General features: G+C 31.5%; 11 protein-coding genes across 11 annotated transcripts; 6 read left to right on the forward strand and 5 right to left on the reverse strand. All coding sequences in view use genetic code 12, as the record gives it.

The window, feature by feature from the left end:
* Nucleotides 1–110: 110 nt before the first annotated feature.
* Nucleotides 111–1,694, reverse strand: ALT1 (alanine transaminase; the record flags this gene model as incomplete). The annotated part of the gene is made up of 1 exon (XM_051756003.1): nucleotides 111–1,694. One exon carries the CDS (start codon nucleotides 1,692–1,694, stop codon nucleotides 111–113), a length of 1,584 nt encoding a protein of 527 aa, XP_051615739.1.
* Nucleotides 1,695–2,538: 844 nt separating this feature from the next.
* KGF55_001429 (RNA-binding protein) lies at nucleotides 2,539–4,046 on the reverse strand (the record flags this gene model as incomplete). The annotated part of the gene is made up of 2 exons (XM_051756004.1): nucleotides 2,539–2,919; nucleotides 3,771–4,046. 2 exons carry the CDS (start codon nucleotides 4,044–4,046, stop codon nucleotides 2,539–2,541), a joined length of 657 nt encoding a protein of 218 aa, XP_051615740.1.
* A 774-nt stretch (nucleotides 4,047–4,820) lies between these two features.
* Nucleotides 4,821–5,672, forward strand: KGF55_001430 (prohibitin subunit; the record flags this gene model as incomplete). The annotated part of the gene is made up of 1 exon (XM_051756005.1): nucleotides 4,821–5,672. The coding sequence occupies one exon, from the start codon at nucleotides 4,821–4,823 to the stop codon at nucleotides 5,670–5,672; it is 852 nt and encodes a 283-aa protein (XP_051615741.1).
* A 128-nt stretch (nucleotides 5,673–5,800) lies between these two features.
* On the reverse strand, nucleotides 5,801–7,330 carry KGF55_001431 (aminopeptidase; the record flags this gene model as incomplete). Its single annotated transcript, XM_051756006.1, has 1 exon — nucleotides 5,801–7,330. One exon carries the CDS (start codon nucleotides 7,328–7,330, stop codon nucleotides 5,801–5,803), a length of 1,530 nt encoding a protein of 509 aa, XP_051615742.1.
* Nucleotides 7,331–7,686: 356 nt separating this feature from the next.
* On the forward strand, nucleotides 7,687–8,856 carry ULP1 (Ulp1p; the record flags this gene model as incomplete). The annotated part of the gene is made up of 1 exon (XM_051756007.1): nucleotides 7,687–8,856. One exon carries the CDS (start codon nucleotides 7,687–7,689, stop codon nucleotides 8,854–8,856), a length of 1,170 nt encoding a protein of 389 aa, XP_051615743.1.
* Nucleotides 8,857–8,928: 72 nt separating this feature from the next.
* Nucleotides 8,929–10,506, reverse strand: KGF55_001433 (uncharacterized protein; the record flags this gene model as incomplete). The annotated part of the gene is made up of 1 exon (XM_051756008.1): nucleotides 8,929–10,506. The coding sequence occupies one exon, from the start codon at nucleotides 10,504–10,506 to the stop codon at nucleotides 8,929–8,931; it is 1,578 nt and encodes a 525-aa protein (XP_051615744.1).
* A 692-nt stretch (nucleotides 10,507–11,198) lies between these two features.
* On the forward strand, nucleotides 11,199–12,896 carry KGF55_001434 (uncharacterized protein; the record flags this gene model as incomplete). The annotated part of the gene is made up of 1 exon (XM_051756009.1): nucleotides 11,199–12,896. One exon carries the CDS (start codon nucleotides 11,199–11,201, stop codon nucleotides 12,894–12,896), a length of 1,698 nt encoding a protein of 565 aa, XP_051615745.1.
* A 282-nt stretch (nucleotides 12,897–13,178) lies between these two features.
* KGF55_001435 (deoxyhypusine monooxygenase) lies at nucleotides 13,179–14,129 on the forward strand (the record flags this gene model as incomplete). Its single annotated transcript, XM_051756010.1, has 1 exon — nucleotides 13,179–14,129. One exon carries the CDS (start codon nucleotides 13,179–13,181, stop codon nucleotides 14,127–14,129), a length of 951 nt encoding a protein of 316 aa, XP_051615746.1.
* Nucleotides 14,130–14,193: 64 nt separating this feature from the next.
* RPA12 (DNA-directed RNA polymerase I core subunit) lies at nucleotides 14,194–14,565 on the reverse strand (the record flags this gene model as incomplete). Its single annotated transcript, XM_051756011.1, has 1 exon — nucleotides 14,194–14,565. One exon carries the CDS (start codon nucleotides 14,563–14,565, stop codon nucleotides 14,194–14,196), a length of 372 nt encoding a protein of 123 aa, XP_051615747.1.
* Nucleotides 14,566–15,119: 554 nt separating this feature from the next.
* CCT5 (chaperonin-containing T-complex subunit) lies at nucleotides 15,120–16,745 on the forward strand (the record flags this gene model as incomplete). Its single annotated transcript, XM_051756013.1, has 1 exon — nucleotides 15,120–16,745. The coding sequence occupies one exon, from the start codon at nucleotides 15,120–15,122 to the stop codon at nucleotides 16,743–16,745; it is 1,626 nt and encodes a 541-aa protein (XP_051615748.1).
* A 291-nt stretch (nucleotides 16,746–17,036) lies between these two features.
* On the forward strand, nucleotides 17,037–18,299 carry ARP3 (actin-related protein 3; the record flags this gene model as incomplete). The annotated part of the gene is made up of 1 exon (XM_051756014.1): nucleotides 17,037–18,299. One exon carries the CDS (start codon nucleotides 17,037–17,039, stop codon nucleotides 18,297–18,299), a length of 1,263 nt encoding a protein of 420 aa, XP_051615749.1.
* Between the last annotated feature and the right edge of the window lie 192 nt (nucleotides 18,300–18,491).

The raw sequence follows: 18,491 nt of genomic DNA on the forward strand, positions 1-18,491 counted from the left end.
CCATTCAATAAATTATGTAGTAAAAAACCAACACACTATTATATATGTCAATTATTAATGATTTAAAAATATTACATAAAATTATATTAATACTTACAAGTTGAGCTAATTTACATCAAGGTCATATCTTTATACTTGTTGACAAAAGAATAATGAAAATCTTTCCATCTCTCAACCCATTCAACTCCTGGAGGTAAAAACGTGGTTCTTAAATGATAAGTTCCAGGTCTTTGTCCAAATCCATTACCTGGAACACAACAGATTCCAGTATGCTCCAATAATTCAATGCAATAAACATCATCAATTTGTAAATTTGAATTTTTAGCTCTTGAAAATAATTTATGATATACATCAGGTTTGAAGTTTAATTTTGGAAAGATATACATAGCACCTTGTGGTTTATCTACCAGAATGTCTTCCATTTCGCTAAATGCCTTGAAAAGATGTTCTGCTCGGACTTTTAAGTCGTCATGAATCTCATTTGTCTCTGATATGTATCTTGCATACGACTCATCTCCTTCCTTTGGCGGGTTTACCATTAATTCCACCATGGCCTGACCTGAGACTACAGAACATAAGTTAATTGAAGCCAATTTGAAAATAATATCTTTCACAGCTGGTTTAAATCCAACTAATTCCATGTAACCACCACGTTGACCACATTCACCAGTAACACCTTTGGAAGTGGAATGTAATGAAGCTAATTGGACATATTTATACAAGTGTGGTGAGTTCTTTTTCATCTCCGATAAGACACGTTTGAATGATAAGAATTTACCATCAAAAACATTTTCTTGATACACTTCATCTGCAATTAAAACAATCCCATGCTCAGCACAAATGTCTATCAACTCTACCATGTCTTGTTTTGACAATATACCACCAGTTGGATTTCCTGGATTTATTACTACTAAAGCTTTGATAATTATACCATCTTTGACTTTTTCTTTAAGTAATTGACGAATCTCTTTAGGATTAGTTGACCATTGATTCGATTCATCCAAATAATAACCAACCGGTTTTGAATTATTTAATGCAATTGACGCTGTGTAAAGAGGATACTGAGGTATAGGAATTAAAAATCCAGATTTTTCGTTCTGTGATAATAACTGAATTAGATAGGAAACAGCAGTTGAAGCCCCTGAAGTCAAAAAGATATCTTGTGCATTTGCTGGAAACCCGTCTCTTTTAGATATAAAATCAGCAACAGATTGTCTAAAATATGCAGCACCTTGAGAATGAGAGTATGCACCAATTGATCCAACATTCTTCAATATTGCTTTAGCTCTTTCTTTCACATCGTTTGGGAACTTTATCCCTTCTTCATTCAATAGCTCAGGGTATTGTAAAATTGATAGTACCTGTCTATACCAGGTCAAAGGTTTTTGATCCAATTGCTGAGGGTTACCAATGTTAGCATTAATTATTCTATTGAAAGGTAATCCATGATTTGTAGGGGACAGTTTGATCAACTCTTGTAAACCTTCAGCAATGATTGGAATTTTTCCTCTAACAGCATACTTTGCTTCAACAGTTTGCTGATTAATATCATGAATGCTCAATGGTTCTGCTGGTGTGAACGTTGAATAGTGACATTTACTGCTAATTAAATTCAAACCCCTAAAATATCGAAACTCGACAGGAACTCCCTTAGAAAGTTTGAAACCTCTTTGCTTAAAGTTTAACCTCAACATGTTAAGAATAAACTAGATATATTATGTGTATATGATCTGAAACCAATAAATAAAACAAATGGACCAAATGAATTAAATTTATCAAATTAAATAAAATGAATTAATTGAGATAAATAAAGATGAAATAAGTGAGATACTAAAATATGAAATGAATGAATGTTTATTCAGTTACAACTGAATTAGATTGAAGTTTTGTGAATAGTTAACTCTGTAATGATTGTTACCAAATATCAGTTAGCAAATAAAGAATGTTAACAAAAGCAAGGTGGACTTTATGATTGAATTGAGCTATGAATCAGTTGTCTGAACACCGGGGGTTCAATGAAATGAAGCAGTGTTTTGATTTTTTTTTCACGAGTGGTTTTCTTTTAAAAAAAAGTTTGAATATTGGTAAATAAGAGTCAGATTTTTTTATTGTCTGTACGATCTCTTATCAGTTTGATGAAATTTGAAATTTTATCAATTAAATCAACTAAGTATCTGGAAATACACATATCATCAAGTCAGCATTTCTCAAACTTGAAGAAGATTCTAATAAGTCTTTAGATGCTCTACGCAATATGCATGCCATTACGGAGGTAAAACTCCGAATTTGTGGGGACATTAAATCTTAGTGGTCTTGTGCACTAAAACTATCAAGTATTAATGCAACAAATATATAAGAAACAGGAGAGTTTTACGTACAACAAATCCTCTTTGATACAAAACAAATTTTGAATTTAAGCACTAAAAAATACAAAGCTATACAAAGGAAAACCTGAGAACCCAATAGAACTCAAAATAGAGAAAACCACAACATTTTCAAACCAAGTCGTGTAAAAATAATATTTGAAGATATTATTGTTCAATTTTGAAAATAATCAGCCATTTCTTGATCTAATTCTTCAACTGTTCTCTTTTTTTGTTGTGGTTTTTTAGCAGGTCTTTTGGCATTTTTTTTAGCCAACAATTTCTTTTTGTGGTCAACTTTATTCCCTTGTGGAACACGTAAAACAGGTTTGGCAGCAATTCTAGCAGCTAAAGGTTTTTTGCTAGTATCAATGACTAATTCTAATCTTAACTTTGCAGCACCCCCATCGATAGAAGCTCCATTATATTTTTCAACAGCCAAAGCAGCATTTTTGTTAGATTTGAAAATAACAGTTGCATAACCTTTGAATTGACCTTTTTCATTATAACTTAATGCAACGGTTTGAACACCACCAACTTGTGATTGAAAAAATTCCTAAATTTGTTAGTTTACTTATATAAAATCAAATTGTTAGGATTTGTGATAAAATCTTTCAAAAAATTTGAGAAACAAAAATTCATGACTTGAATAGGCACATCATAAAGTTTGAGACAAATGACACTATGGAAAATTGAAAAACAACCAAACTAGGAATCGATGGACATGAAGATATCTGAAACACGAACAGTTGATATTGACAAAAAAGCATAACCATGTCAGAACCGGATCTGTTCAGCATCAAATTTCTTGAAATTGAAAATAGTAAAATGACCCATTATGAGGCTCTATGTAAACTCATATCAGTTACATCTATATTCTCTAATTTGAACTTAAACCTTTTGATTTGAGCGCTTCACCCAAGGATTGAAATCGTTCAATTTAAAATTCCTATTAATCATTGATTCTTTGTCGTTTTCTTCCATAAAGTAACAGAACAGGCAAAAGCATGAAAAATAAAAACAAAAACGTGATATCCTCGAGTGAATGCTTAGTGTCAAGACCCAATATTCAATCGAATAATTCCCCGTCAAAGGATCGACACATATTGCCATTTGAACTTAAAGTTCGTTTTAGATAGTTTCAGGAAAAATATTTTAGTTCATTGGTAGTGTCTCTGGAACCTCAAATCTATTGGTCATCCAAATTCATGAAATAAAAGATGATAATTTAAATCATGAAATCCAAATCTATACTTATTTCACACTTTATCTCCATAGAAACCCTAGTGTTGTAAAACAAGATCCATGTTCTCTTCCGAATCAAATTTATAATACCCATAAAAGATAATTATTCTCAAACAATTTCAAGACTGTCATCTTAACCCATAATTATACCTTGAAACATACCTTAATGTTGTCTTGTTTTAAATCTCTTGGTAAACCAGATACATTGACTTTAGTAGCATATGTTAAATCAAAAGCAGGTGAAGCAGCAGGTTTTGGAGCAGTTGGTCTGTTAAATGAAACGGCTTGTTTCTTGTTTCTGTTGCCACCAACCAATTTTTTACCAACCTTGTGTTGATGCCCTTTATTACCAAATTTAGAACCTTGTCTTTTGCCTTTAAAAGTTTTTCTTGATGATGAAATTATATCATCTAGTGATCTGTCTAAAGATGTTGACATTGCTTATATATTGATTGAACTACTGATTGATTGATAGATTTAATTGTTTTTTTTTTAACTGATTGACTTATTAATTGATTACTAAGTTAAATACTTGATTGATTGATTGATCTAATTCGATGAAGATTATAACACGTCTGTACTTGTAAAGTACAGAAAAGAAAATTTGTTTTTAATCTTTTTTCCTAAATTCAATCTCGAGAATTTCTCCTATAACAAAGGCTGGTCGTATCAGATTATTGAACACAAGTACACGATTTTTCATACATAGGTAATCTTACGGTATCAACTATTGCAAAGAAATACATTGAAAGATTATCCCACTTATAAATAGTTTAAGATCACGGTCTGATTAATCTATTTAATTAAGCTCAGAAATTTTGAATTGTTGATCATAAATAAGTTTTTCGTAATCAAGTTCAATAAAGCTAATGGCTACAAATTTAGACAATTTTTTTTATAGAATCTAGCTGTTTGTCTCTAAAACATATCAAATTTTCGATCAATTCTAAAAGAAAGAATGGGCTAAATCTTAATCATCAGATTATGCAAGTGATATCGAACAATTAACCACTTGAGGTGAATTCAACAAACTCTTTGCAAGATCAACTCAGAAAACTTATTCTGCATCTACTCTGGAAATGGTAGTGTAAATCACAATAGGCAATATTGTATATTAATATTAATGCGTAAAAATCATAATCCTTCTTATACACAACTAATACAATCAAATTAAGTTCAAATTCACTAATTTTGGCATCAAAATTACTCACAATGTCTCAAAAAGCTATAGAGTTAATATCTAAAATAGCATTACCAGCGGGTATAGCATTTGCTGTTGCGCAATCGTCAATGTATGATGTTCCAGGTGGTAAAAGGGCCATTATTTTTGATAGATTAAAAGGTGTTGAACAACAAGTTATTGGAGAAGGAACACATTTTGTTATTCCCTGGTTGCAGAAGGCTATTGTATTTGATGTTAGAATTAAACCAAAAGTTATAACAACTACAACTGGGTCAAAAGATTTACAAAATGTATCACTTACATTAAGAGTTTTGACAAGACCTGAAATTTCAAAATTACCAATAATATATCAAACTTTAGGTTTGGATTATGATGAAAGAGTTTTACCTGCGATAGGAAATGAAATTTTGAAAAGTATAGTAGCACAATTTGATGCTGCTGAATTAATTACTCAAAGAGAAGTTGTTTCAGCTAGAATAAGACAAGAATTATCAAGAAGAGCGAATGAATTTAATATAGAATTGGATGATGTATCAATTACTCATATGACTTTTGGAAGAGAATTCACAAAAGCTGTTGAACAAAAACAAATTGCTCAACAAGATGCAGAAAGATCAAAGTATTTGGTTGAAAAAGCTGAACAAGAGAAAAAAGCAAGTATCATAAGGGCAGAAGGTGAAGCCGAATCCGCCGAAGCAGTTTCTAAAGCCTTGGCCAAAGCTGGGGATGGTTTATTGATGATTAGAAGACTAGAAGCTTCAAAGGATATAGCAAACACTTTAGCTGGTTCACCTAATGTTACCTATTTACCAAGTAATGGCGGAGGTGATGATGGAGGAGAAGGAGCTAAGAATTCATTATTATTAAATTTGGGTCGTTAAGTTGCAAAATTCCTTTTTGGAACTTAAATTTCTTTATATACAATTATATATACATGTATTTAATGATAAAGTTTTGTACATAGTCTTAATAATGAGATAAAAACTCCGGGAAATGTTGATGTGTTGTATCAAATATCTAAAACAACTAACTCATCATCAACACCAGGAGTACTTATACCACCTTGGATCAACGATTCAATATCAGCAATTTCTTTAACACAACCGCTAGTTAAATTAATAATCTCATCGTTTGATTTACCTACCACCACATCATCTTCAATTCTTATTCCAATTCCTTGAAAATGTTTGGGCCATTTATCATCATATGGAATATACAAACCAGGTTCAATAGTAATAACATTACCCTCAATTAATTTTGTATATCTTGAAATTGTAGGAACATCATGTAAGTCCAAGCCTAAGTGATGACCAATATAATGAGGATACAAATAACGAGAAACCTCCGAATTATTAACATTGAAACCAGGTAGATTATTTAACTCTTTCCGAAGCGAAGTCACTGAAAACTCATGAATATCATGTAAAGAATAATTCAAACTTTCATCACATAACTCAATACATTTTTTGTTTGTAGATAAAACCACTTCATATAAATCTTTTTGAGGTTCAGTGAAGCCTCTTTTGTAATTTGGCCATGCTCTTGAAATATCTGCACAATACCCACCCAATTTACCACCTGCATCTATAAATACCAATTCATCGTGATAAAGCAAGTCATCATTTCTTGTGTAATGAATCGATAAAGCGTTAGATCCGCTTGCCACAACAGGTATGTATGCTTGTTTATCACACCCACCTTTAACAAATTGATATTCTAAATACTTTGCTAATGTCTTTTCTGTAGCAAACGGATGTTTAGTACTGACTTGACCCATAGCTTTATTTATAGATCGACTTGATATTTTACAAGTAGCATGCATAACTTCAATTTCTCCAGGTGATTTCACGCTTCTCAATTCTGCAATTAATTTAGATAAAGGATTTATAAGCTTACCTGAATTTAATATCACGTCGTTCAAACCATAAAATTTTTCACCACCGAAGTTGAAAAACAGTTTAATTGGTGCATTCAACTTCTCATCATACTTATTATCATAAAAAACAGTCTTACTTTTATTGATTAATGACTTTATATAACTCGAAGCTTTACTGATATCTTCTACAGAATCAGCATTGAAAACTTCATAAGCTCCTTCCTTTCCGGATTTAGATCCTTCCCATAGCTCTCGTCGTATATCTTTTGGTGGTACTAACATGTGAAATACAACGTCATCATCATTTCCTTGATCCGACTTTTTCTCAATTGCCATCACGGAATCTGGTTCCAACCAACCAGTTAAATAATATAAATTGTTATCTTGTTGAAAATCATAAAATACACTTCCAGAACTATACTTTGTAGTGTTTCCCAATATTATAGCTAATGAATTTTTTGGCATTTTTGCTGCTAGCTTCAATCTTCTTTGATAATATTCAACCGCTGATATTCCAGGAGTTAAATCACCAGGTCTGGGGATTATATGTGGTCTTGTTTCATGAGTCGGCTGGCCCAATCTTATTGAATTTGGGGGTCTTGTATTTAACGATAGACGTCGTACTTGAGAAAGCCTTTGGCTAATTACTTTAGATCGAAGCATCTTATCAGAACTTTATATACTATGGATTGACTTTTTAAAATGACTTAATTTAATAATTTTTATGACCCAACATAAGTTTCATACAAATGATGACTGATCGAACTGTTTACTGCGAATCCCTAAAGATGTATTTTATCTTTTTTATTATTCTTTCGGGGTACCTAACAACATGAAAATTTATTTGTAGTAGCACAAATATTTAGTAGATTGAATTTTTATTTTTTTTTATTTGCAACCAATTTGAAACTTATCACATCAGATTGTTCTTACTTGACATTTTCACTACAAACGCGTCAAATTCTCATCCAATTATTGCCTTCGGTTCATGAACCAATGTCAAAATATCACTAAAGTCAATGGTTGTCTACACTTGGGATAATTACAAAGGATACCACATACATCACGATAATGATTTTCAATCTCAACTTCCAACAAAGGAAGCAACAACTCCAATAAATGGTTTAAACTCGTTACCATGGTCAAAGCATTTAGTTTTACCAGAAAAAACATCCAATACCACGCCAACTCAATTACAAACGAACTCCACGTCAAAAACAAAATCTAAGAAGTTGTCTAAACTGGAAAAACGTGAAATCAAACAAGTTAAAAAAATCAATGCACAAAAAAGAAGACAACTGGAAAGAAACAATTTAATTGAATCAAGTTCCAATGGCGTAGATGTTGTAGCGGATCAAAGTCCGTATATGACAAAACAGGAATTGAAAAGTACTTATAATCGAATAGTTCTACATCAAAAGAAACATCTTGAATCAACATTTAATAAAAAAATTTCAATACTGGAAGATTTTAAGATATTGAAATATAACGCAATTTCAATCTACAAGTCTGATTTTCAAACTTTATTACCAAACGAATGGATAAATGATAATATAATATCACTTATTTTGGAATTGATAAAAGAAACTTTTTTCAAACCAACTATTGCTCCTTCCACTAATCAAATTCAATTGCTCTTTCCATCCATTGTTCAACTAATTCAGCATTTCCCAAGTGCAGATGTGGAAAATTTGTTACCAGTCGCAGAATTAAAGAAATCAAAATTTGTGTTCTTACCTATAAATTTGATAGATGATGATGAAATCAACAGTCAGAATATAGAATCAGAAAACAACGGAGATCATTGGATACTAGGAATTTTGTCATTGATTGACTACAAGCTATTTATTTACGACTCAATGGTGTTAGAGGACGATACAAAATCGGATTTGCAATTATTGAAAATTTGCAAAAAACTCGAAAGTTGTACCACTTTAATTCCTCAAGGTAAAAAATTAAAATTAATACAAATGAAATGTGATCAACAAAATAACTTCGACGATTGTGGAGTCTTTGTAATTATGATTATTTGCTATTTGATTAATGAGCTATTATTTGGTGATGATTCACAAGCTGATGACGAAAGTGCTAAGAGAAAAGTTTCTTTGAATATTGAAAGCATTAAGTTCAACTCGTTGAGTTGTAGATTGGCTATAATGAAATTGATTTCAAAGCTTATGGAATATTAAATGTATGAGAGCATAAATTATGTAGTTAAATAGAAAGACTACAGTAGGAAAAACTTAACACATTTGCATCATTTATTCTTCAAGCTGAAAATACTTTTCAGTCAAAACATTAGTCAATAGGGCACATGTAGATTCGGCTGTAATATCAATGGTCAAATTGTCAATTTCACCTTGAGTTTTGACCATTTCCTTCTTTAAATGTGATTCATCAAAACTATTTATAAACACTTCATCTTGAATAGAGTATTTAATACCAACTTTTCCCAATTGTAATGCTGACATAACCATAATGAATGATTCAGTCAATTCAGTCAACGTGGAGGAATTTTCGACGTCCGACACCCTTACATCATAGCCTAAAAGTCTAAACAAATCTGATTTTGATACTCTGGAGCAATTGGACAAAACTAGAAGAAAGTTTTTGAGATCAATCATTCGATGCGCATATGATAAAAATGGATCTTGAGTAGACTCTTTCAGATTCGACTTTGGAAACAAATACCCGATAGTTGAAATAATTTCAAGATTTAACTGAACACTTTGTAAATTCTTTTTAACTTCTATTATATTGAATTTGCTCAATGGTTTTATGATGAGATTGTACAATTTGAATTCAATTGTATTTGGATCTTCACATATCAAATCTGCGATCTCTTCATTATCTAAAATTATTGATCTCAATGCACCAAATGGTTTAACAAACATCAAAGCTATTAAATACATGGCTAATAAAGTTTCTCTCATAAATGATTGGCCACTTAAAAAATTTGAAAACAAATACTTCAGTGATTCATTATTTGATAAAAACAAAGATGTGAACTCCTTGTAAAAATCGATGAATTGAAACTGCTTAAACAATACAGCCAAATTCATTAAACTTATGGTATGAAAGTATTTTGTTTCATCATCTTGTTCGTCAAATAATAAAATGTTTTTTGAATGATACGTAATTGAAAGATTATATATTTTAGTTAAAGCTTTAAATGATGTAGTAGATATTGCGTTTGATGGAATGCCAGCATCGTCATCAAAAATTTCCAAATTTTTTTCGTTACTATCATTATTGTTTGGGAACCAAATTAAACTGAACAAATTAATAACATATCGGAAAAATAAAAATTCGATATATTTATTATTTTTAAACTGTTCTTTAGTTTTGGGTTGTGATGAAAAATCAACTAAATTGGCGAACTGATTCAAATAAGTTAATGCATCTTCATAATTATTTTGAATAACTAGTTTGATAACTATGGTTTTAATTTTTTGAAATAAATTCACCGATTCTTCTGTTTTCAAACCTTGACTTTGATCATTGTATGCTGCTATGTCTTTGTTTAACATCAATCTTGACTTTTCAAATTTTTGGTTTATTTGTAGCGCCCATGTTTCATCATATTGAACTTGGGATTTGTGTGTACTTCTAGTAATATTTTGAGTTTGTGTGGACTGCAAATAAGATATCATTAAAATGTATGATGGATTTAGTGCTTGGTACTTTTCCATGAGCTCTAAGCATTGTGAAGAAATATCAATTAGCTGTTCATTATATTCGTTATCTATCGTGATTGTTTTATTGAATTTATATGCTAGTTGATTGATTTTAATGAAGTTTATATCAAATGATGGCAAAGATTGACCAGGATCATTCATAATATACAGTTCATTAGACAATATAGTTGAAAAATTTAGTTGATCTAAAGCTTGATAATCTAATTCTTTATTAATTAAGAATTGATTTTAAAAATTTGAAAAGGACGTGTTTCAAAATTATATTATTGTACAAAATAACAAAATTTTCTCCAAGCATTATTTAGGCATTTACTGTAAGATATATAAATAAATCTAACAGATAATTAATACTTACTTACGAGAATTACGATAATTATCATGATTATTTTAAATGGTGAGACAGAGCCCATTTGTTATCAGTGTATAAATTTGATTTTTAACAGAAAATACTATTCATCTTAACCGACTCTTCAATGATGCGTTGGATCATACGTTATTGACTCTACAAAGAAAGTCGATACCCAAAGCAAGTGACAATTTTACATGATGAGTATTTATCTTACTCTTATAAATGAGGCTTTTACATATTTGAAGAAGCTCTATGTTTACATATTTTTTATTTGCAATAATACTTCAGTTTTAGACTATTCGTAAAAAGAAAATAGAAATTATAATTACAAATCATTTTAGTAAATTATATTTGTAATACAAATAATTTAATACAATATTTGAAATTGAGTGAGATGAGTTCAAACAGATATAAATACGAAACACAATGCTTCAAACCCCTAAAAATCACAATAAACAAATCACCGCACATATAATACTCAACAATGTCCGTTGATGTATTTGGAATATTGAAATATTTAATTCTTGAAACTAATAATACACATTTAATAGATCATATTCATCAGTTCAAATATATTGATGTTAATAATCAACTAGAAATTATTAGATCTTTACTTGTTCAAAGACCTCCCAATCCTCCCATTGAATCAAAGATTAATGGAGAAATCAATAAATTAATCACATGGAGAAACAATAATAAAATACAAACTTCTACCAAATTAATTGATCAAAATTATTTATATAAGAATAAAATCATCTCGTTATGGAAAGGGGACATAACTACTTTGAGTGATGTATCGGTCATAGTAAACGCAGCAAACTCAGCTTTATTGGGTTGTTTTCAACCAGAACATAAATGCATTGATAATGTAATTCATACAAATGCTGGTCCTGACTTGAGAGAGGCATGCTATCAAATTATGCTTAAACAAGAACATGAAGAACCAATTGGATCAGCAAAAATAACTCCCGGATTCAATTTACCAGCCAGATATGTAGCTCACACCGTTGGACCGACTATACTTAGAGGATCAAATCCAAATTCATTACAGATTAATCAATTACGCAATTGTTATATATCATGCTTGGAAGCATTAGAGTGTTTAAAGGACGAGCTCGACAAATCTATTGCATTTTGTTGTATCTCAACTGGATTGTTTGCATTCCCTCAACAAATGGCTTGTGAAATTGCTGTTGACACAGTTCTCGAGTATTTCGATAAAAATCCAGATAGTTCAATTCAACAAGTTATATTTAACGTATTTCTGAAAAAGGATCAAGACTTATACCAGAAACAGCTAAGTAGACTCGATAAGTATGAGAAGAATCAATTGAAGACTTTTGAAAACCCCAATATAGCTGAGGCACAACGGTTGATAGAAAAAGCTGATTATTTATTAATATCAGCAGGAGCAGGATTGTCTGCAAGTGTTGGGTTAGATTATTCATCCAATGAATTATTTATCAAAGAGTACCAACCGTTTTTGAAATTTGGAATTAAAAATCTATATCAAACTATTGGATTTCCATTCCCAACAGAATTAGATCAGTGGAATTTTTTCTTACATCACTATATAAACACTTATAAGAAATGGCCCAAAACTGAAACATATCAGCAGCTTTTCAACTTAAAACAACAGTTTGAAGATTGGTTTGTGATGACTACTAATGCCGATGGGTTTTTTGTCAAGAATGGATTCGATAGTTCCAAAGTGTTGACAGTGCAGGGTAATTATTCCATCATCCAATGTTCAAAAAACTGCAAGGACGATGCATACGAGTCAATTGATGGATTATCTGAAAAATATCCACTAACTTCCTCATCTCAGATTCCAACTTGTAAAAATTGTGGGTCTAAAATGCAAATGTTTTTACGAATGAGTAGATACTTCAATGAAAAGATAATGGATGATAGAAGGAACAATTTTCATGAGTTTTTACAAAAAGTTGTGGATTCAGGCAAAAAATGTGTTATCTTGGAGTTAGGCGTGGGCTTGAACACTCCTAGTATCTTAAGATATTCCAACGAAGAGCGCGTTGAACAATTTCCTGAAGTATTTGATCTAATTAGAATTGGTATCGGTCCAAGTAGCTCAATTAGTCCCAAACTTATGAATAAAGCCATTGTCATTGATGCTGATGTCAAGACAGCAATAAACTTAATATGCAATAATGTAAATTGAGCCTGATAATAGATATTAAATGAATAGATTTATTGAGAGAATTTAAAAGCCACTTAATTGTTAATTTTTCTACCTCCTAAATATTTTCGAAAAAGAAATGTTCCTTCATCTTTACACAAAGTTGAATTTTTCACTTTTTTTATAAAATTTTTTTTTTTAATTCTGCTTATCTTAAAGATCTAATATACTACTACATTCTTATTAGGTAACAGGAAAACTAACTTCATTGTAACATCATATGTTAACTACATCTTTCAAAGACACAACCAAACTCACTACACAATGTCTGATATAGAAATAGATAATGCTTCATTAGAGCAATTAAGAGACGTTCTAACCAACAAATCAAAAACCGTATCGTTAGCTCATAGATTCAGAGCTTTATTCAATTTAAAATCAATAGGGAAAGAAGATGAGGATAGAGCAAGAGCTCATAAAGCAATACAGTACATTGCTGAATGTTTTAGTGATGATTCAGAATTATTAAAGCATGAAGTAGCTTATGTATTAGGTCAAACTAAAGATCTATTCGCAGCTCCGTATTTAAGAAATGTCTTGATAGATAATAATCAACAAGTTATGGTAAGACATGAAGCAGCTGAAGCTTTAGGAGCATTGGGTGATAAAGATTCTTTGGAGTTATTAAAAGACTATTTTAAAAATGACCCTTCCTTGGAAATCAGACAAACTTGTGAATTAGCTATAGAAAGAATTAAATGGGAGAATTCCGAATCTTCTAAAAATGAAATTTTAGAACAATCCTTATATGAAAGTATTGATCCTGCTCCTCCTTTAGTGACTGATGAAAGTAATTCTAAAATTGAAAAATTACAAAGTATACTAAATGATCAAGATAAACCATTATTTGAAAGATATAGAGCTATGTTCAGGTTAAGAGATATTGGAACTGACGAAGCTTGTTTGGCATTAGCCTCTGGATTTGATGATCCAAGTGCTTTATTCAAGCACGAAGTCGCTTACGTTTTTGGACAACTATGTAATCCAGTGACAGTTCCTTCATTAATTAAAGTATTGAAAGATGAAAGAGAAGCAGGTATGGTTAGACATGAAGCTGCTGAAGCTTTAGGTAGTATTGCAACTGATGAGTGCTTACCTGTATTGAGATCTTTCTTGAATGATGAAGAGCAAGTCGTCAGAGATTCCGCAATTGTTGCTTTAGATATGTATGAATATGAAAAGTCTAATGAGCTAGAGTATGCAACTGTTAAATAGATAAGTACTTTTACTTCTTTCTCCTTTTAATGCATATATATTTAGTTTCAACATTCCAATCGTTTTAATTATTCGTTTTGAATCTATATCCGCAATTTGTACACGTATAAAACACTGTAGCACCTTCATCAGCTGACCTTAGTTGTAAAGTATGATATTGCATTTCCTCATTACCACATTTAGGGCATTTTTCCTTTATAGTTGCACCATCATCTAGTTCATCTTTCTTCAAGGTAGTCTTCACCACTGATCTAGCTGATTTTAATTTTGAAGGAAACGCATCGTCTGACGATTTCGTTACAACTTTTAAATTAGCAAATTTTGATTTGGGATATGTCGCTGAACATACTTTGCATTCAATATCTGAGGTGGCACTATGAGAATCTAGCAAGTCACCACAATATGTACAGAAAATTAACGACCCCACTACTGACATTATGTATGAACGTGTCGTGTGATAAAAGTGTGAAAAATGTTTGGTTTCTAATCTTATTCCTTATCGTAGATGGATTTGATTCAGATTTTCGTTCCTTCATACAAAAATTTTAATTACGTACATATGGAAAGAGATGACATTCATGATGATAACAAAATGACGAGGAGCTGTAAAATTCTAATAAGATTAACCCAAATTAGAGGAATTGTTTATTCCAATATCTGAGAGAACGTAATAGAGTTACTAATTGGACATTTCTGACTGAGGGATGTATTTCTGTCCACTTTTGAGCTAGTATTTAAGATTTCAATGAAAACCAGGGCCACTCATTACATCTGTATTACTCTGTAATAGATTATACAGGTTATAGCATACTTTCGAATTCACAAATTCCAACGACGTGAAATTGGTGTTGTTTTATTATCGAAAGAAGAATAAGGAAAACTTCAGATTTTGTTTTGAAAAAAAAAAATAATCTTTAAAGCTACAACAATATTATATCGATCTACTCAATACCAACAAATAGTAAACATTGACTCAAGATGGCGACCGCAATGCCAGATTTATCCAATGCAATAGTTGCTCAAGATGAAATGGGTAGACCTTTCATTATTGTACGAGATCAAGGTAAAAAACAAAGAAAGCATGGAATAGAAGCAACAAAATCACATATTTTAGCTGCAAGATCAGTTGCAAGTATAGTTAAAACTTCCTTAGGTCCTAGAGGTTTAGACAAAATTTTAATAAGTCCAGATGGAGATATCACTATAACAAATGATGGTGCAACTATCTTGTCACAAATGGATCTAGATAATCAAATTGCTAAACTCTTAGTTGAATTATCAAGATCACAAGATGATGAGATTGGAGATGGGACTACAGGTGTTGTTGTATTAGCTAGCGCATTATTAGATCAAGCATTGGAATTAATTGAAAAAGGAATACACCCAATCAAAATTGCTAATGGATTTGATGAAGCATGTAAAATAGCAGTGGCTCAATTAGATAAAGTTGCAGATGAAGTATTAATTGATGAAAAACCAAACCTTTTAAAGGCTGCAAAGACATCTCTAGGTTCGAAGATAGTATCCAAAGCCCATGATCATTTTGCAAATATGGCCGTTGATGCTGTTTTAGCAGTAGCTGATTTGACTAGAAGAGATGTTGATTTTGAGTTAATAAAAATGGAGAAAAAAGTCGGAGGATCAATTGAAGATTCAAAATTAATCAAAGGTGTTTTGTTAGATAAAGACTGGAGCCATCCTCAAATGCCTAAAAAAGTTGAAGATTGTAAAATTGCAATTTTAACATGTCCTTTTGAACCTCCAAAACCGAAAACTAAACACAAATTGGATATTTCGACGGTAGAAGAGTTTAAAGTATTGCAAGAGTATGAACAAAAGAAATTTCAGGAAATGATTGATCTAGTCAAAGATTCAGGAGCAAACGTGGTTGCTTGTCAATGGGGATTTGATGATGAAGCTAACCATTTATTGTTAGCTAATAAATTAAATGCTATAAGATGGATTGGAGGTTCTGAATTGGAATTATTAGCGATTGCAACGAATGGGCGTATAGTGCCAAGATTTGAAGATTTAAATTCTGAAAAATTAGGTAAAGCTGGTGTCATAAAGGAATTAGAATTTGGTACAACAAAAGATCGCATGTTGGTAATCGAGGATTGTTCAAATACAAAAGCTGTAACATGCTTTATCAGAGGTTCAAATGAAATGATTATTGCCGAAGGGGTAAGAGCCTTACACGACTCTTTATGTGTTGTACGTAATTTGATAAGAGACAATAGAGTAGTATATGGTGGTGGTGCTGCAGAACTAACTTGTTCATTGGCCGTTTCTGATGCTGCAGACAAACAAAAGGGGATAGATCAATATGCATTTAGAGCTTTTGCTAGTGCTTTAGACACTATACCATTAACATTAGCTGAGAATTCAGGTTTGGACCCAATAGAAACTTTGAGTAACTTAAAGGCTAAACAAATTAATGAAAATAATTCACATTTAGGTGTTGATTGTCTCGGTCATGGTAATAATAATATGAAAGATTTATTTGTAATTGATCCATTAATCGGAAAGAAACAACAATTACTATTAGCTACTCAATTAACGAGAATGATATTGAAAATTAATGATGTGATTATAAGTGGAACTGACGACTACTAGGTTAAGATTGGTCTATAGATTATATAGATCAAAGCATAAGTGATGTCATGACTCAGCTTTCTCTTGTTGTAGTAAGTAACAGAAAGTTGAATTTTTAGTCTATCTTTTTATGATAAAGCATTTGGTAGTGTCGGAATTATCTGGAGAATTAATTTCATTCAACATTTGTTCAAAGTATTATTAAACAACACTATCATCGAATCTAATACCAACACCTAACGTTCCGTCATCTGTTTTAACAATTCACTATAAAGAACTCAATTACTATTTTAATTTCAAAATACAACAACAATGAGTATGGGAACACCAGCAGTTGTGATGGACAATGGTACCGGTTTGACCAAATTAGGTTTCGCAGGTAATGATTCTCCATCATTTGTATTCCCCACTGCCATTGCTACATCTTCAGCGTCATCAAAAGCGGGTAAAACCACTATCAGATCATCGAATCTATCGACTAAAAGAGGATTGGAAGATTTGGATTTTTATATAGGAGACGAAGCCTTGGAAGCTGCTAGTGGACCACAATATGGTTTACACTATCCAATAAGACATGGTCAGATTGAAGATTGGGATCAAATGGAAAGATTTTGGGAGAGCTCTATTTTTAAGTATTTAAGGTGTGAGCCTGAAGATCATTATTTTTTGTTGACTGAACCTCCATTAAATCCACCAGAGAATAGGGAAAGTACGGCAGAGATAATGTTTGAAAGTTTTAATTGCGCAGGATTATATATTGCAGTTCAAGCAGTTTTAGCTTTGGCTGCATCATGGACTTCACCAAAAGTTCAAGATCGGTCATTAAGTGGAACCGTGATAGATTCAGGTGATGGTGTAACTCACGTTATTCCAGTTGCTGAAGGATATGTTATTGGGGCTGCTATCAAAAATATACCATTAGCTGGTAGAGATATTACATCATTCATTCAACAATTGTTGAGAGATAGAGGTGAAGCTGACACAAGTCTACAAACAGCGGAAAAAATTAAGCAACAGTTTTGTTACGTCTGTCCAGACATAGTCCAAGAATTCACTAGGTTCGATCAATATCCCCAAGAAAAATTTGCACAGTATATGGTTGAATACACTGACAAAAATAAAAATAAATTAGTCGATGTGGGTTATGAAAGATTTTTAGCACCAGAGATTTTTTTCAATCCTGAAATTTGCTCCTCAGATTTTTTAACTCCTTTGCCAATAGTTGTTGATCAAGTTATACAAGCTTCACCCATTGATGTACGAAAAAAATTGTATAAGAATATAGTTTTATCGGGAGGTTCTACAATGTTTAAAGATTTTGGTAAAAGATTGCAGAGAGATTTGAAAGCTATTGTTAAGGAAAGAGTTGGATTAAGTGAGAAACTAAGTGGTGTTCAAAGTAGCGGAGTTGATGTACAAGTAATATCACATAAAAAGCAAAGAAATGCAGTTTGGTTTGGAGGTTCATTATTGGCACAAACTTCGGAGTTTAAAAGTTTCTGTTTCACCAAAAGTGATTATGATGAACATGGTCCAAGTATTGTTAGAAATTTCTCATTATTTAGTGTACCATAATTGAATTAGTTGCTTTAACAAGTAATAACATAATCTCCCAATGTTCATGTCTAAATTATTATTCTAACCTAATAAATGAAAATCTCGAATTCCTAACTTCTTTTGTGTAATTTTTCAGTTATCAATAATAGTTTAAATTTGTAGACTATGAATCTCTCTCAAGTATTATAATATACTTGACAAAACATTTAG

This window comes from Candida pseudojiufengensis (genome assembly GCF_024610245.1).
Source record: "Candida pseudojiufengensis strain CBS 10847 chromosome Unknown scaffold9, whole genome shotgun sequence".
NCBI lineage: Eukaryota > Fungi > Ascomycota > Pichiomycetes > Serinales > Debaryomycetaceae > Lodderomyces > Lodderomyces pseudojiufengensis.